General features: G+C 46.5%; 1 protein-coding gene across 1 annotated transcript in view; it reads right to left on the bottom strand.

The window, feature by feature from the left end:
- LOC129700399 (pleckstrin homology domain-containing family G member 3) overlaps positions 1 to 16,543 on the bottom strand; it is a 182,073-nt gene that overhangs the window by 47,948 nt on the left and 117,582 nt on the right. The window contains exon 4 of the mRNA XM_055640847.1: positions 10,186 to 10,607. Within this exon, the coding sequence (XP_055496822.1) occupies positions 10,186 to 10,607 (422 nt within the window). The remainder of the gene's footprint in view (positions 1 to 10,185; positions 10,608 to 16,543) is intronic.

Below are 16,543 nucleotides of genomic sequence, written 5' to 3'. Positions count from 1 at the left end.
CCTTAGTGTGTAGGATAGAACTAGTGTACGGGGAAAATCTCTGGTCAGCGTGGACTCATTGGGCTGACGGGCCATTTCTACACTGTATCTCTAAACTGGGTTTTCTCCGGGTGCTCTTGTTTTGGTCCCACAGTCCTAAGATGTACAGGTTTGTAGATCAATTGGCTTCAGTAAAAATTGTAAATTGTCCCTAGTGTGAAGGATAGTGTTAGTGTGCAGGGATCGCTGGTCGGCGCGGATTCAGTAGATCGAAGGGCCTATTTCCACGCTGTATCTCTAATCTAAACTGATCTAAATCTGGAAATAATCAGTAGGTCAGGCAGCGTCTGTGGACAGAAAAACAGAAACAAATGTATTTCTCCACAAGTGCTGTCAGCATTATTTTGTTGGTAACAGGAAATGAGTTGGAGTAAAGTTGACGCAAATTGGAAAGCAATTACCAGGGAGGAAGTGTAGAAATCAAGGAACTGCAGATGCTGGTTTACACAAAAGGCTACAAAGTGCTGGCGTAACTCTGCAGGTCAGGCAGCATCTCTGGAGAACATGGATAGACGACGTTCTTCTGACTGAAGAAGGGTGCCGACCCGAAACATCACCTACCCATGTTCTCCAGAGATGCTGTCTGATCTGCTGAGTTACTCCGACATTTAGGAAGTTACTACATGAGGAAGTTACTTCAGCGTGCGGGTTCGGTGGAAAGGTGTCACCATGGCAAATGTGCACGGAAATGTAAAATGGTTTCACAATCAGATTTGTCAGGAGAGGTTGACTCCAATGGACAAGTTCTACAGAAGATGCAAGGGTTCTTCCCCCCCCCCCCATCGCCAGACTTTCCACTATATGGGTGGGATAGGAGTCCTGGTTTACAACACGTCTACACAACGATGAATATGATATGATAACAATACAGCTGAAAAACATCATCTCCAGATTGCATTTGCTCAAGGCTATCTGAAGGTGAATCTGCCGGTTTTCCATGCTTGTCTGTGGGCTTCAAGGAGCATAAACATTACATCTGACGCAGGTACGATAGTCATGCACCAGAAAAAGCAGGAAGCTTCCCCAGAATGCAGCAGCACAGACAGGAAGCCAAGCAGTCCTGCCAGCTACTAGCAGTCCCATTCAACGAATATCAAAAATACAGCAGTCACTGGAGGTCGGAAATACTCAGACGATCAAGCAGCATCTGCAAGATGAGAAACAGTTCAGGTTTCACTTCTGGCAGAGGCTCTTCAAGCTGAACCATTCACTTGGTTTCTCTTTCCCTGATACCGCTTGACCTGCTGAACATGTTTCACCATTTACTGTTTCTGATACAGTTATTCAATCAATTCATTTTTCCATGCTGTCTGTTCAGTGCCCTGTTACCACTTGAACTTGTATAATCCCATTCCCTTTCCAACCCTCAGTCTATCTTTGAATGGACTTTACTGGCTTTATCTTGCTCTAAACGTTATTCATATTATCTATTTAACATGAATCTGTACACTGTGGATGGTTTGACTGCAATCATGTATCGTCTTTCCGCTGACTGGTTTGCACGCAACAAAAGCTTTCCACTCTACCTCGTTACATTTGGCAAGAAACTAAACACTCAAACTAAACTCGCTTCTAATGAATCAGCATCAATAACAGAACTCGTGTGAACGGATGGTCGGCGGCCAGCATGGCCTCGATAGGCCGAAGGGCTTGTTTCCATGCTGTCTCTTTTAATCAATTAATCTTTTTAGATCCCAGATCACAACTCTACGCAATTAAAAAATCTTTCATCCTCATATTTTTTTTTTAAATTAAGTTTCTCAAATCGGCCGATTCTGATGATCCTCAAGAAATAGAGGCTGTTTCTCCCTCAACTACCACTCATAATTTTGAACACTGCTTTTAAATCTTCCCTCAGTGCCGTACGTGCCCAAGACAACAATCTAAACTCCTGCAGCCACTACAAAGAACTGCGGTCCCGCACATTTTGTAATTCCATTAAAGCTTCTCGTTGCCTTCTCCGTGCTTGGTAAAATGAAGCCTTTGTTTCAGCAAGGTTCAAAGGGCAATCCCAGTCTGATCTTTGCACGGCTGCCTCCCAAAGCAAATTAATCTGCCTGACGCAATGTAACAAAAAGCAGTTCCACCGAGCATCTGCACTGCTTACAAATAATTTAATGCAAAATTGAAGGAACCCATTCTGTCTGACTTGATTGCAAAGATTAGATTGGAGTATGCTATGATAAAGGAAAGGAAAATACCTTTGCCTTATTCCACAACAGATTAACAGGGGATGTGATGCTGCTGGCCCTCCATTCTGCACTGGACCACTTGGACAATAAGAACATGTACGTCAGGCTGTTGTTCATAGACTACAACTAGGCGTTCAACACCGTCATCCCCTTCAAAGTTATCAGCGACTTCCTCATCGGCAAACCATAATAAGTACGAATTGACAACAGCACATTAACCTCAAAGACCATCAACACAGGTGCATCTCAAAGCTGTGTGCTCAGTCCCCTGCCCCACCGTCTCTATACCCACGACTGTGTCGCCTCTATACCCATGACTGTGTAAACATGACTGTTTAACCTGTTCAGTGCCTCCCCCGAGTACACTCGGGTCAGAATATTTACATTTCAGTGCCACCCCCGAGTACACTTGTTTTGGCTTAGTTTTGACTTAGTCAAGTCATCCTTGGCCTAGAAACAAGATCTTGGCAGAGACGAGGTTAAATCCGGCAACAATGCCACTGTTGTTGGACGAATGACAGGTAATGATGAGCTGGAGTACAGGAGGGAAATGGATCATCTGACTGAATGGTGCCAAAACAGTCTAAAGGGGCCGTCCCACTTGGGCGACCTAATCTGGCGAGTTTGCCCTCGACTCATACACGCAGCATGGTCGACACAAGGTCGTAGGAGGTCTTCGCAACTCTCCTTCATGCTCGAGAGTGGTCTCCGCATACTCGCGGCCTCAGCTAGGTTGCGGCGTTTTTTTCAATATGTTAAAAAATGCCCGCGAGTAAAAAAAGGTCGCATTGGAACAAATCGATACTTATTTTTACTCGTAGGTTTAGTCGTAGTAGGTCGTCATGAAGGCAATCAAGGGGAGTCGAAGGTAATCAAAGGTAGTCACAGATAGTCTTCATCATAGTTGAAGGGAGGTCGAAGGAGATCGGCTTCACTCTCCACTATTCGGTGTCCAATTTTCCCCGAAGTTAGTCGTAGCTAGACGAAGCTGGTCTTCCACATAGTCGAAGGAGGTCTCCAACATGTCATTTTTTCAAACTCTCCTATACTCTTCTAAACTCGCCAATTCGGTTGCCCAAGTGGGACAGCCCCTTAACTCCCCAACATTATCAAGAAGACCAAGGAGCTCACAAGGAACTACAAATGCTGGAATACTGAGAAAATTCTAAAAGTGTTGGAGGAACTCAGCGGGTCAGGCAGCATCTGTGGATGGAATGGACAGGCAACTTTGAGTCTGAAGAAAGGGTCCTAACCATTGCACCTCCACCCCACTCGAGATGTGGCCTAATCCAATGACTTCCTCCAGTACTTTGGGTTTTGCTTAAGACCAAGGAATTTATTGTTAACTTCAGGAGGGAGAAGCCAGAGATCCATAAACCCATCTTCACCGATGGGACGGTGGTGGAGAGAGTTAACAGCTTCAACTCCTTGGGCTTGCATCTAGCCGAGGATCTGTTCTGGTTGATCTTTGCAACAACAAAGCAAGCTCATTAATGCCTCTTCTGCCTTTGGTATTTCGATGAATACTCTATTAAACCTCGACATGTGTGGTAGAGAGCATACTGACTGGTTGCGTCATGGCCTAGTTCAGCAACTCGAATGTTGGAACGAACAGGAAGGAGACGAAAGAGAGAGGTGGACATTGCCCAGCCCATCATAAGTACTGACCTCCCCACCAGTAAAAAGGCCCATAGGAAGCACTGCCTGAAAAAGGCAGCCAATACCATCAGACCCACCCCACCCCAGCCACGCTCTCATCTCGCGACCACAATAAGGGAGTAGGTACAGGAGCCTGAAAACCGTCACCTCCACAGATTCACAAGCAGCTTCTTCCCGGCAACCAACAAGCTCTTGAACACTACACAACATAAACCACAGCTTCTTCAGTTTCAAGATACAGTGCAGAAACAAGCCTTTCTGCCCACTGAGTCCATGTTGGCCAGCAATTCCCGCACACTAACACTATCCTACACACACTAGGGACGTTACATTTATACCAAGACAATTAGCCTGCAAACCTGTATGTCTTTGGAGTGTGGGAGGAAGCCGGATCTTCCCGGAGATAAAACGCACAGGTCACGGGGTGAATGTTCAACACTGTACAGACAGCACCCTTAATCATGATTAAACCCGGGTCTCTGGCACTGTAAAGCATTAACTCCATGGGGGACAGGTTCCAGTTTTCACTTGGGTATGTGAGCTCCTAATATAGATGGAACAATGTTTCAGTCTGCTTGGTCACTCCCTGGTTCAATACCAGCTAGGAAGCAACCTTGGGTTATAGGAGCAGAATTAGGCCATTCAGCCTATCGAATCTACTCTTGCATTCCATCAAGGCTGATCTATCTTTCCCTCGCAATCTCATGCTCCTACCTTCTCCCCATAACCCCTGACACCCGTACTAATCAAACATCTCTCAATCTCCGCCATGGGGTGCCTGGAGGAAACCCACAAGGTCACAAGGAGAACGTGCAAACTCCACACAGGCAGCATCTGAAGTCGGCATTGAACCTGGATCTCTGGCGCTGCGAGGCATCAGCCCGATTAGCTATGCCATTGTGGTGCAGATGTTAAACCAAGACCTCACCTCCTGGACAAAATGAGGCAAAACATTCAACGGCACTATTTCAGAGAAGAAATGTCAACGCCTCATGAGGAGCTGAACAACATCCCCAGACGGCATTGCGTGTAGTTGGTGGTAATGATGGGATGGGGTGGGATCCAGACGTGTACAAATTGTTGCATTGTGTAAGTTACAAAGTGACTGCCTTTTAAAGCAACTTTATGGGCCACAGACCAGTCCAAGTTGTCCCGAAGGCAAGGAAATAACTTGCATTGAGATCACATATTCTTTGATTACAGTTTCAGTGATCGTTTAGTCACAGAAAACCATCAATCCTACAGTTTTCCCCATATGGCCTCACTCATAGATCACGCAAAGGCAGACAAATAATAGTCTCTCAACTTATTGGTTAGCACACGAGAGCTTGTCACTCACTGTACCTTGGTACATATGACAATAAACTAAACTAAAAGTCTCATCGCAGGAACCAGCAATGAGTAGTTGAACTAAAGTTTAGTGGAGGGTCTACAACTATTGTGTATGCATATGGAGCTTCTTGCTGTACATACCTATTTTATCTTTCTAGATATTGGAAAAAAAAAACAGGAATGGATTTAGTCCATTAGGAATCTTAACACAGACATTAGACATCTTGAAGTTTGTTCAAACTACTTGGGATTTACACAATGGGAATGAATGGTAAAGGACAATGCATTAAGAGTGTGGAGGTTTCCCACCATCCCTGCTGCATATATACACACAGTTTATAACAGGCAGCTTGTCCATGGGAGGATTTTATAAGTTTCACAGTAAGCTGTTGGAAACATGCACTGCACCCTATGGTATTGCAAGATCTTGGGATGTTTGCAATGGTGAATTGAAAGTTACACATCGCAAGGGTGTGAAACTCTGGTGGTTAATGCTCTCTCACCGAGACAGAGACTAATGAGCGATACAAGAGGTAAGTTATGCAAGTTGTTTTCACAGTTAGGGAGTGTGTATGTTTAGCTTTGATTACTTTTCTAAATAGTTTGGTCTGACCACATCTGTTCTACCTCCCCATTGCAACACAAGTGTCATTTACTACATATTGCAGAACAGCCAAAAGCATCAAGATGCTGAATGGACTGTTTACAGGTGGCAAAAAAGAACAATTCCTGGCCAATGCAAGTTCCGATTGTTCCCCAAAATGGCAGATCACAAAAACAAAATGGCAGTCCACAAAATAACCACACGCATGCTCAGGAACCAGCTATCAGCATAATGCAGTGAAGGCATATCTCGATCCCATTTTTGCCATCTGGTGAGAGGTGGCATTTGAGGATGCAATCACTGACCCCAAGAATCAATACATCGTGCTGAGCGTCACGGTGGCGCAGTGGTAGAGTTGCTGCCTTACAGCACCAGACACTCGGATTCGATCCCAATTATGGGTGCTTGTCTGAGTTTGTACGTTCTCCCCGTGACCACGTTGGTTTTCTTGGTTTGGTATAATTGTAAAGGAAAGAACTGCAGATGTTGGTTTAAATCGTATAATTGGTATAATTGTAAATTGTCCTCAGTGTGAGTAGGATAAAGTTAGTGTGTGGGGATCGCTGGTCGGTACAGATTCGGTGGGCCGAAAGGCCTGTTTCTGCGCTGTATCGCTAAACTAAACTAAGTTATTAAACTTCTCACTTCCCAGTATCCAGGTCATTGGGGATTGACTCCTATCATTGAACATCACTGCTGTCTTCAGAGCCAGTGTCTGGGGTTCCTGACTCAAAGGAGCAAAACCTTCTCCACGAAGACTTAGCAACCACTCTCTCCATACTTGGGGTAACTATCTAGCTCGGGTTTATTCCCTGCACAAAAGCATGCTGCTGCTTCTGTTGCTGCTGCATTCACAATGCACAACCTCAGCAGTGATGCAAGCTTACATGAATCAATGTGGGTCTGCATTGACTGGAACTAAAACATCACAATACTCATTGGAATGAGTGACACACTTCTTGGTGTTGTTAAGTGTACAACTTATTGGAAGTTTGTGCTTATTGGAATGAACGGTACACGAGGCACTGATCGGGTCACTCCAATAGGGCAGCACGGTGGCGCAGCGGTAGAGTTCCTGCCTTACAGCGCTTAAGCGCCAGAGACCCGGGTTCGCTTCCGACTACGGGTGCTGTCTGCCCGTGACCGCGTGAGTTTTCTCCGAGATCTTCGGTTTCCTCTCACATTCCAAAGACGTACAGGTTTGTAGATTAATTAACTTAGATCTGTATAGTCGGTATAAGTATAAATTGTCCCTAGATAGATAGATATCATTTATTGCCACACAACCAGGGTCGGTGGAAATTTGGGTTGTCAGCAGAAGTACAATAATAAAGAACACACAACCACAATAAAACTGTAACACAAACATCCACCACAGCAATCATCACTGTGGTGGAAGGCACAAAATTTGGCCAGTCCTCCTCCATTTCCACCCCGTGGACAGGACCAGAGTCCAGAGTCAGTCCAGGATCGGCTCTTCCTCACCGGAGACCGCGGCTTTAAGATGGTGTAGGCCGATCGGTCGAGATTTAAAGACTCTGCCGCAGCCAGAAGCACCGTAGACTGCAGGGCCGGCAGTCGAAGCTCCTCTCTAGGGGTGATGGTGAGTCCATGCCGGATCCTCGGTAGAAGTTGGCCGCGGGCCGGCAGTGATGGCTTCTTCTTCCCCCGGGTCCCCCATGAGGGATCCCGGGCTGTAGACGCCGGCAGCCCCGGGTCAGCGAAACGGAGCGCTCCCCTCCAGCGAGCCCCAGCGAGGGCTCACCCGCTCCACAACGAGAGTCCACGCTGCGCCCGCTGCTGAAGCCCCGGGCGTGTCTCCGGGAAAGGCCGCGCCGATCCTTGATGTTAGGCCACGGGGGAGGCGACCTGGAAAAACTCGCCTCTCCATGGAGGAGGCGACCGAAGCGGTTTCCCCCTTACCCCCCCCCACCACCCCCCACACCAAAACCCACAAAGGAACATTAAATACATACTTTAAAACATACTAAAAATTAAAAAAATTAAAAAAGGTTGAGAAAACTGACGCGCTGCTGACATGGCTGCTGCGTCTAGTGTGTGTAGGATAGTGTTAATGTGCTGGGATACTGATCAGCGCGGCCTCGGTGGGCCAAAGGGCCTGTTTCCGCGCTGTATCTCCAAACTAAACAAAGCAACACAAACCTGGCATCTGTAAACATTTTTAATCAAAAGGATTAAACTAAATCCTACATCACAACTAAATCCTACATTCTTGAGGCAATCAAATTTAGCTCTAACAATGTCTGCAAGACCTCAATTGTTTTTCCATAATCAAATCTGGGTTCTAGTCTCCAGCCAATACCACACCCACGTTTTGAATGAAATAATCATTCAACGTTAACGAGTTTGAACAGGAGTCACGTGTGCTCTTCGACAGAATAATAGATTGCAGTTTAAATGTGATCAATGCCCTGGAGTTGTATGGGTGGAGTGGGGCGGCTATCTGTTATGAATCAGTACTAATATGCTGGAGAGAAGGTAGACCATAGCTTTGTGTATCACCAGCCACTGTAGCACAACATTCCACCACTGGGCAAGGAGAACAAGAATTATCTTCTTTCGATAGAACAATTGCTGGAGTAACTCAGTGGGCTAGGCAGCATCTCTGGAGAGATGGAATGGGTGATGTTTCAGGTCAACACCCTTCTTCAGACTGAAGGCGGCTCTCGACCCGAAACGTCACCCATTCCATCTCTCCAGAGATGCTGCCCGTCCCGCTGAGTTACTCCAGCATTTTGTGCCTCCTTCGATTTAAACCAGCATCGACTGCAGTTCTTTCCTACACAAATCTATCATCGGCTCAACGAACATCCTGCATTCTGTCACAGGATGGTAAGCAATAATAGGGAAATTTACAGATCGAGTATAGAGTTTAGAGGTACAGTGCGGAAACAGGCCACTTCGGTCCACTGGGTCCACGCCGACCAGCGATCCCCACACATTAACACTATCCTACACCCACTTGGGACAATTTCTACATTTACCAAGCCAATTAACCTACAAACCTGTACGTCTTTGGAGCGTGGGAAGAAACCGAAGATCTCGGAGAAAACCCACGCAGAGCACGGGGAGAACGTACAAACTCCGTACAGGCAGCACCCGTAGTCGGGATTGAACCCGGTTATCCAGCGCTGCATTAGCTATAAGGCAGCAACTCCACCACTGCGCCACGGTGATGGTGGCGCAATGCTCATGTGTTACCGTCACTCCCCTGTCTGGTACTGAATCCATTGATTGTCCCCGTTTCACTCCGAGGAGCTTGTCCAAAATGGATGAAGTCAGCTGAAACGTACTCAGGGCACTGAGCAAACAGCCTCAGTCATTGGTAGCGCTGCAAAGGAGCATTCGAAGGCTGTGTGTGATTAGAGTCGGGTGCAGGGTAGAAAGTCCACCACCAGGGATCGCATGTGGCCCCAGTGAGGGGTCTGGAAGATGTCCCAGAGGAAACAAGGTCGAGGGTTAACAGTAGCCAACAGAAAAATGCCTATGATAGACACAAGCCAGTATGTATGACTGCAGGCACGAAATTTCGTTCAGACTTCGGTCTGAATGACAATAAAGGAAACCCTGTAACCCCCTGTAACAAAATGCTGGAGTAATTCAGCGGGTCAGGCGGCATCTTTGGAGAAAAGGAATAGGTGACATTTCAGGTCGAGACCCTTCTTCAGACTCTCAATCTGAAATGTCACCTATGATTGTAAATCTTCGGTGTAAATCAGCATCTACAGTTCCTTCCTTCAGAAAAAATGCCTCTGTCTGCTGAAGGGATATCTTGCAATCCGCGAATCATAACAAAACAAACCTGACCGAGGAATCATATTTCTCACTGTAAACTAATCCTTCCATCATCCAGCAGTTCATCTAGATTAAAGCACAGCAAGCGGTCACTTGCCCAGCACAGCCGCCCATCTCATTCAAGGAGCAGTCCAATGGGTCTCACTCTTGAGAACTTCCCAGACCACCTGAAAGTTTATCTTTATCAATGCCAGCCCAACCCATATGCAAAACAAGGATGGCAGAATTGCAGAATAATAACTGGAACTATTCGGACAGGCAGCGTCCATGGAGACGGGAGCAGTGTTGAGGTTCCAGGTCAAGTACTTTTCAATGGAATACAAAGACAGTTCTGGTGAGAGGTTGTTGACTGGAAATATTATCACTACTTTGTTCTCCATGGCTGTTGCCTCAACTTCTAGCCTTTCTTAATGACAACATTATTCACATCTTGTAAAGCATCTCTGGTTTGCTGTTGCATTTTATTTGCAAGTGACCTCAATTTGCCTCCTGCTCTGTGGGGTTTATACCATAAGTAGAAATGGTGCAACATAATTTACCCACCTCAATGATGCTCCTCAGATCCTGAACATACATTCGCTCGGTCTCGATTATTTCCATCACCACCCTGTCCACGTACGACAGTTTGGGATTGGGGGCCATGGCCCTGGTTGCGATGGGGGACATGGGGTGTTGACGGAAGTTGATGTTCGCCCGCTCCGCCAAGTTGTTGTTGTTGTTGCGTTCCCGCTCGGCCTTGGCCATCCGTGGGGGCGGTGCCAGCTCCACGCCTATGTCAATGCCCGCCTGGGCCATGGTCTCCAAGGGGGCACGGAAATCCTGCAGGGAACCCAAGGAGCTGGCACTGGCTGGGCGCTCGTAGTCAGAGCAGTCTGTGTTGACTGATGTGGAGCTGGTGGAGATGGTGACCGTGGACATCCTGTCATGGCTGCTCAAGGAAGAGGTGGAAGAAGTCCTGGGAGATTCTGGAGGAGACGAGAAGGAAAGAAAAGTAGAATTTGTCATTCTCTTAAAGCTTACGAGCACACTGCAAAAAAGACCTGGCTTAATAGGCAAAGGTTCACAAGCTAGTTTCATGATTAGATCCATTGGTGATTGGAGTGCCCAGGAACAGACTGCTGCATCTTCACCCCAGTCAAATCAACCCATGAACACAATAACCAATGCTAAACCTCCATTTATAGCACATCATCAGAAAAGGCATGCATATATAAATCACGCCTTGTACTATCCTGGACTCCAACAAAGTATTTTTGAAGGATAGTTACTGTTGCTACATAGGAAATGTTCCTGCTAATTTGGGCTCCACAAGATCCCATACTTGAAAGCATGATAATGACTGCATCATCTATTTAAGTACCGTTGATCAAGGGATAACTATCTTGACAAGACACGGGGGTAACCATCCTTGTTCTTCTTCTAATCAAACCCTGCGTGTGTTGAGGGGTGCTGTGTGGAGATAGTCATCTCTCGAGATGGTCCCTCCAACATTCAAGTACTCCGCCAACTAAGGGGCGGCACGGTGGCGCAGTGGTAGAGTTCCTGCCTTACAATGCCAGAGGCCCGGATTTGATCCTGACTACGGGTGCTGTCTGTACAGAGTTTGTACATTCTTCCCGTGACCATGTGGGTTTTCCACGGGTGCTCCGGTTTCATCCCACATTCCAAAGACGTGCAGGTTTGTACCAATACTAGGCTAAATGTATATATATTTAAACGTTTCCTAAAACAGAAAGTTCATTTCAAGTTCTGTTTGATTGGCTTTGGTAAAAATTGTAAATTGTCCCTAGTGCGTGGGATAATGCTAGTGTACGGGGATCGCTGGTCGGCATGGACTCGGTGGGCCTGTTTTGGCACTGTACCTCTAAAACTAAAACTGAGAGGGGAAAGATTTAATAGGAATCTGAGTGGTATCCTTTTCACACAAAGGATGGTGGATGCATGAACAAGGTGCCAGAGGAGGTAGTTGAGGCAGGTAACGCTTAAGAAACATTTAGATCAGCACATTGAAAGGTCAGATTTAGAGGGATATGGGGCAAAATGCAGGCAGATGGGACTAGTGTAGGTGGGGCATGTTGGCCGGTGTGGGCAAGTTGTGCCGAAGGGCCTGTTTCCCTCTGTATCACTCTATGGTTCTATAAAACTCACCAGAGTGTCAGCCTGGATTATGCGCTGGAATCTCTAAAGTGGGACCCCAGGCTACACTGCCTTGACTCTGACAAGTTTAACTTCATCAGAGACCCTTCATCAGAAGAAGAGCATCACCCATTCCTTCTCTCCAGAGGTGCTATCTGGCCCGCTGAGTTACTCCAGCATTTCATCTCTCTACATCACTATATCTCTCATTTCCCTCGACCGGCAGTCTGACGAAGGGTCTCAACCTGAAATGTCACCCATTCCTTCTCTCCAGAATTGCTGCCTGTCCCTCCACTGAGTGACTCCACCATTTCCTGTCTATCTTTGGTGTAAACCAGCATCTGCAGTTCCTTCCTACACAAGTTCAACTTGCATCCCATACCTGGCCAGCAGCACACCCTCGTCCCAGACCATTCATCACGCACGTTACTCTGAACTACTCTAGCATCACTGTTCTCAGCAGCAAACATTGGCTCCTGCTGTCAAATTCAAAATTCTAATCCCCGAACCTCCTCCCCATTCACAGCCACAGAAAACCACAATGAAGGGCGTTACTTAAGCTGCAGAAGGTGCAGTTCACCTTGTGTGACACAAAAACATATCCTTCATTAAAGTCTTTCCCTGATCTCCTTAACCCATTTCTGTTCCGTTTAGGAGGATTACAGTGGGGGAGGAGGCTGTGTACTACACTATGCCTTCCCTGTACAACACTGCTAAGCTCCGGCCATCGTTCAGCATTGGAGACCCACAGGGGCTTTGTGACACAGGACAACAATAAATGCTGGTAAAAGCAGGCGAGATCTCGTCCCAGCTTGGAGGGAGGCAGGAGAAGGGATATCTGCAGTTAGATTAGACAAAGAGATTACTGTACGCAAGCATTTAGGTCCTGAAATGTACGAGGAAGTGATCAACCTCCACCACGGCTCAACCTTCCGCCACCACCCATCCCCCGTCACCAACCCACCTCCCCTCCCATTCCTTATACACACCTCATACTTTACTGCAGATGCTGGTTAAAACCGAAGATAGGCACAAAAAGCTGGAGTGACTCAGTGGGTCAGACAGCATCTCTGGAGAATAGGAATAGGTGATGTTTCGGGTCGAGACTCTTCCTCAGACCCCAAACGTCACCCATTCCTTTAGTCTGACCCGCTGAGTTACTCCAGTTTTTTGTGTCCATCTTCATACTCTATGACCCTACGACTGGGAGTGTCTCGAACTAGAGGTCAGAGCCTCAGAATTAAAGGACATTCTTTTAGGAAAGAGATGAGGAGAAATTTCTCTACTCAAAGGGTGGTGAATCTTGATTAGTACGGGTGTCAGAGGTCATGTGGAGAAGGCATGTGAATGGGGTTAGTAGGGATAGATAGATCAGCCATGATTGAATGGCGGAGTGGACATATGGGCTGAATTGCCTAATTCTACTCTTATCACATATCACGACCTTATAACCCACAATGGCTCCTTGTGCTGTTGAAAATTCTAACCCTAGCCCCCCCCCCCCCCCCCCCCCTGCACTCCACCCAACCATAACTCACCCCTACCTCTGTTCCATGAGCCCTCAAAGCCTCAGGTTCTGACCTCTTGCCCATCACCTAATGACTTGGACATTCATGTCATTACCTGACCAGGTCCCAAACACTAGGTGTTACATAAATCCTCACCGGTACTGGTAAGAGCAGAATTAGGCCATTGACCCGTTGAGTTTACACCGCAATTCAATAATGGGTGATCTATCTTCCATTCTCAACCCCATTCTCCTGCCTTCTCCCCCATGATAGATTTGAAAACACTTTACACCATCATAGCACCCAATCTGAAGTTGAAGAATCATAAAGAAATACCATTAATACCTCCACTTTCTGAGAAGTTTTGCGGAAATTTGGTATGTCAAAGAGGCAGGGCTGCCAACGTTGGGTGAGAGTTGGGAGTGAGAAATTGCAAGAGACCAAGCCCGAGGGAGTGTAGCGACAGGGGGTGGAGGGAGGCTACGAAGCTTTTGCATTTTTCAGCTTGAAATTGTGCAATCTGGTGCATACCGTAGCGAGTCTTTTAACTTACACTTGAATGCAATACTTATGCTTTAAATTGGATTAGCTATAAGGTTAGGCTAAATTACATTCCTAATTACACTCCACAGTAGAGCCAGGCTCTGATCAACAGGTGCAGCACATGAATGATCTTAGTGTATTCATGTATGGAAATCAGATTATAATCAAACACTTGGCCCATGTTGACCAACCTGGCTCTCACTGCACACCTGGTACTACTCCTGACCTTGGCTCCAGTTGCACACCTTCTCTCATTCCTGACCCCGAGTCCAGCCTTACACCTGGCCCCCTATTTTACCCTGATCATAGCTGCTTACCTGCTTAGGTTCCCAGTGCTGAACACTCCCATTGTCCCAGCTTTGACTGCACACCCAGTAATATTCCAAACCTTGACTCTGGATGCACACTTGTCCTTGCTGCTAGCCCCTCTGCATTGACAATATATCTGGCCAACACATAAAGCCCCATATCTGACCCCCTGGACTTAACCTATTGCATTCAAGTCCACAGGTGCTTATCTAATGTGGTAGTCTTTTATGGGGCACTTCATTGTATAACAACATTTGCTACATCCATAGGGTTCAGTTATCTAATATGCTAGTTACTTTGTCAAAGAAGTCATCAATTGGTTGAACACAATTTCTCATCCATAAAATTATATTCACTCAGCTGTATAAGTATTCTGTTACCATTTCCTTCATTTTCCTAAACTGTCCTGAAGTCATTTTCACCCCCAATATTTTCAGTATTTTGCGGTCTTCCTCTCAGCTGGGACTTTTCCGAAATGCAAAGTCCAATAACAATATATATATTTAAGCAATAATATTCTATTAAATGTGATCCTGAGAGTACATAATATTTTCTGATGTATTTATAACACAACAATGATAAACACATCTTTGCTTTGATGGCACCTACCAACATGCATACATTATTATATTACAGTTAATATGTACCGAAGGCAGATTTTTGTCCCAATGCTCCCCATTCCCAATTAATTTTACATTGAAGTGATTGAAATCCATGTGAAGTTTATATAGCATCAGAAAAATAAAATCTCCATTACGTAGTTGGTTGGAGTCAGTATCAGCACAATTACTATATTAAACTGAATCTTCAGATGTCCTGGTTCAAGCTAAAACTAAAGACAAATAATAACCTCCTCACACATTCCCCTTCAAGTATCTTTGTCACTCCTTTAAAATATGCCCCTTTCTTCTTTGAACAAGCTCTTAAACATCGCATCTGAATCAGTTTCCATCTGATTACACTCCTTGAGGATGTTCATCTACGTGTTCAATTAATATAATTCCACAGATTCACAACTCTCTGGGTGAAAAAAGTTTGCCCTCATCTCGGTCCTAAATGGCCTACCCCTTATTCTTAAACTGTGACCCCTGGTTCTGAACTCCCCCAACATTGGGAACATTTTTCCTGCAGTTACAGTAAGTGTAAATCTAGCCGGCAAGCAGGATGCTTTCTCCAACCACCCCCATTTGAAGGCCACTATCTTCCACTGCTTCTACCCAGTGCTTGGTACCTACTTCCAGCTGCCACTGGTTGTCCTCCAGGATGCACCGAGCTGCAGCCTGGTCCATGCTGGTCACCAGGGCGAATTGGGCGCACAGACAGTCACGGCAGTGGCGCAATGCTTCCGACGCCTCCGACGGCTCGGGACTCTTGCACTGAGGCTGCTCCGTGGCCGAAGCTGCAGCGAGCGACTCGCCAGCCCGGCAAACACTCGCCAGCCCCGGCTCCCCGTCCGCATTTGCCCCCGTCACTGCTTCTGCTTCCATCCCTCCCTCCACCCCGGCTCTCCAACACCCACGACCAGGTTGCTCAGAGCACAGCAGCTCCTCGTCCAAAGCCGGAGACATTGAACATGTCTAGCCAAAAAAGTGGTGGGGGGGGGGGGGGGGGTCTGCAGCCTCCCTGGTTCTGCGGCCCATGTACCTCTCTGGCCTCGCTCATGTCAGCCGCTTCCCGCAAATCCTTAAATTCCGACTGTTGCCGGAAGCAGAACATGGTCTTACTTGCTGCGCTGGGTGACACTCATTCACTGCCCGGTGGTCCGTGTCTTTCAATGTAAGTTTGCATGGGGACATGGTTTGGAGGTGTGTGACGCAAGCAGTTGATATTAGGTTTGAAATTCTCGTTCATCACAGAATTTCTCACGACAGAGCGTGAGAAATTTGTGATCAGCGTGAGAGCGTGAGAATTGGGAAAATGCGCGATTCTCACGCTCAATGCGTGAGAGTTGGCAGCTCTGAAGAGGACTCTCTTGAACAGGTGTAAAGTAGAGAACATATTGACTAGTTGCATCACACTCAGGTTCGGCAACTTCAAACACCCAGGTCCGAAGACAACTACCAAAAGTGAAGACTGCCCAGTCCATCACGAGTACTGACCTCCTCACCATTAAAGGCCTCAAAAAGGCAGCCAGCATCATCAGAGACTCACGCCACCCTGGCCACGTACTCATTTCACTCTTGCCATCGGGAAGAAGATATCGGAGCCTGGAAACTGTAACATCCAGGTTCAGGAACAGCTTCTTCCCTACAGCCATCTGATGATTAAACACTACAACCTCTAAATAAGCTCTGAACTACATGGACGGAGAGCATTGGTTTTGTCTTTTTGCACAATATATATACATATACATGCACACAGAACTTTTTGTTGATTATTAAATTGTTTTACAGAGTACTATTTTT

Source organism: Leucoraja erinacea, chromosome 9, assembly GCF_028641065.1.
Source record: "Leucoraja erinacea ecotype New England chromosome 9, Leri_hhj_1, whole genome shotgun sequence".
Lineage (NCBI taxonomy): Eukaryota > Metazoa > Chordata > Chondrichthyes > Rajiformes > Rajidae > Leucoraja > Leucoraja erinaceus.
Note: the sequence above shows the minus strand (reverse complement) of the source record. Positions and strands in the feature narration are given on the sequence as shown.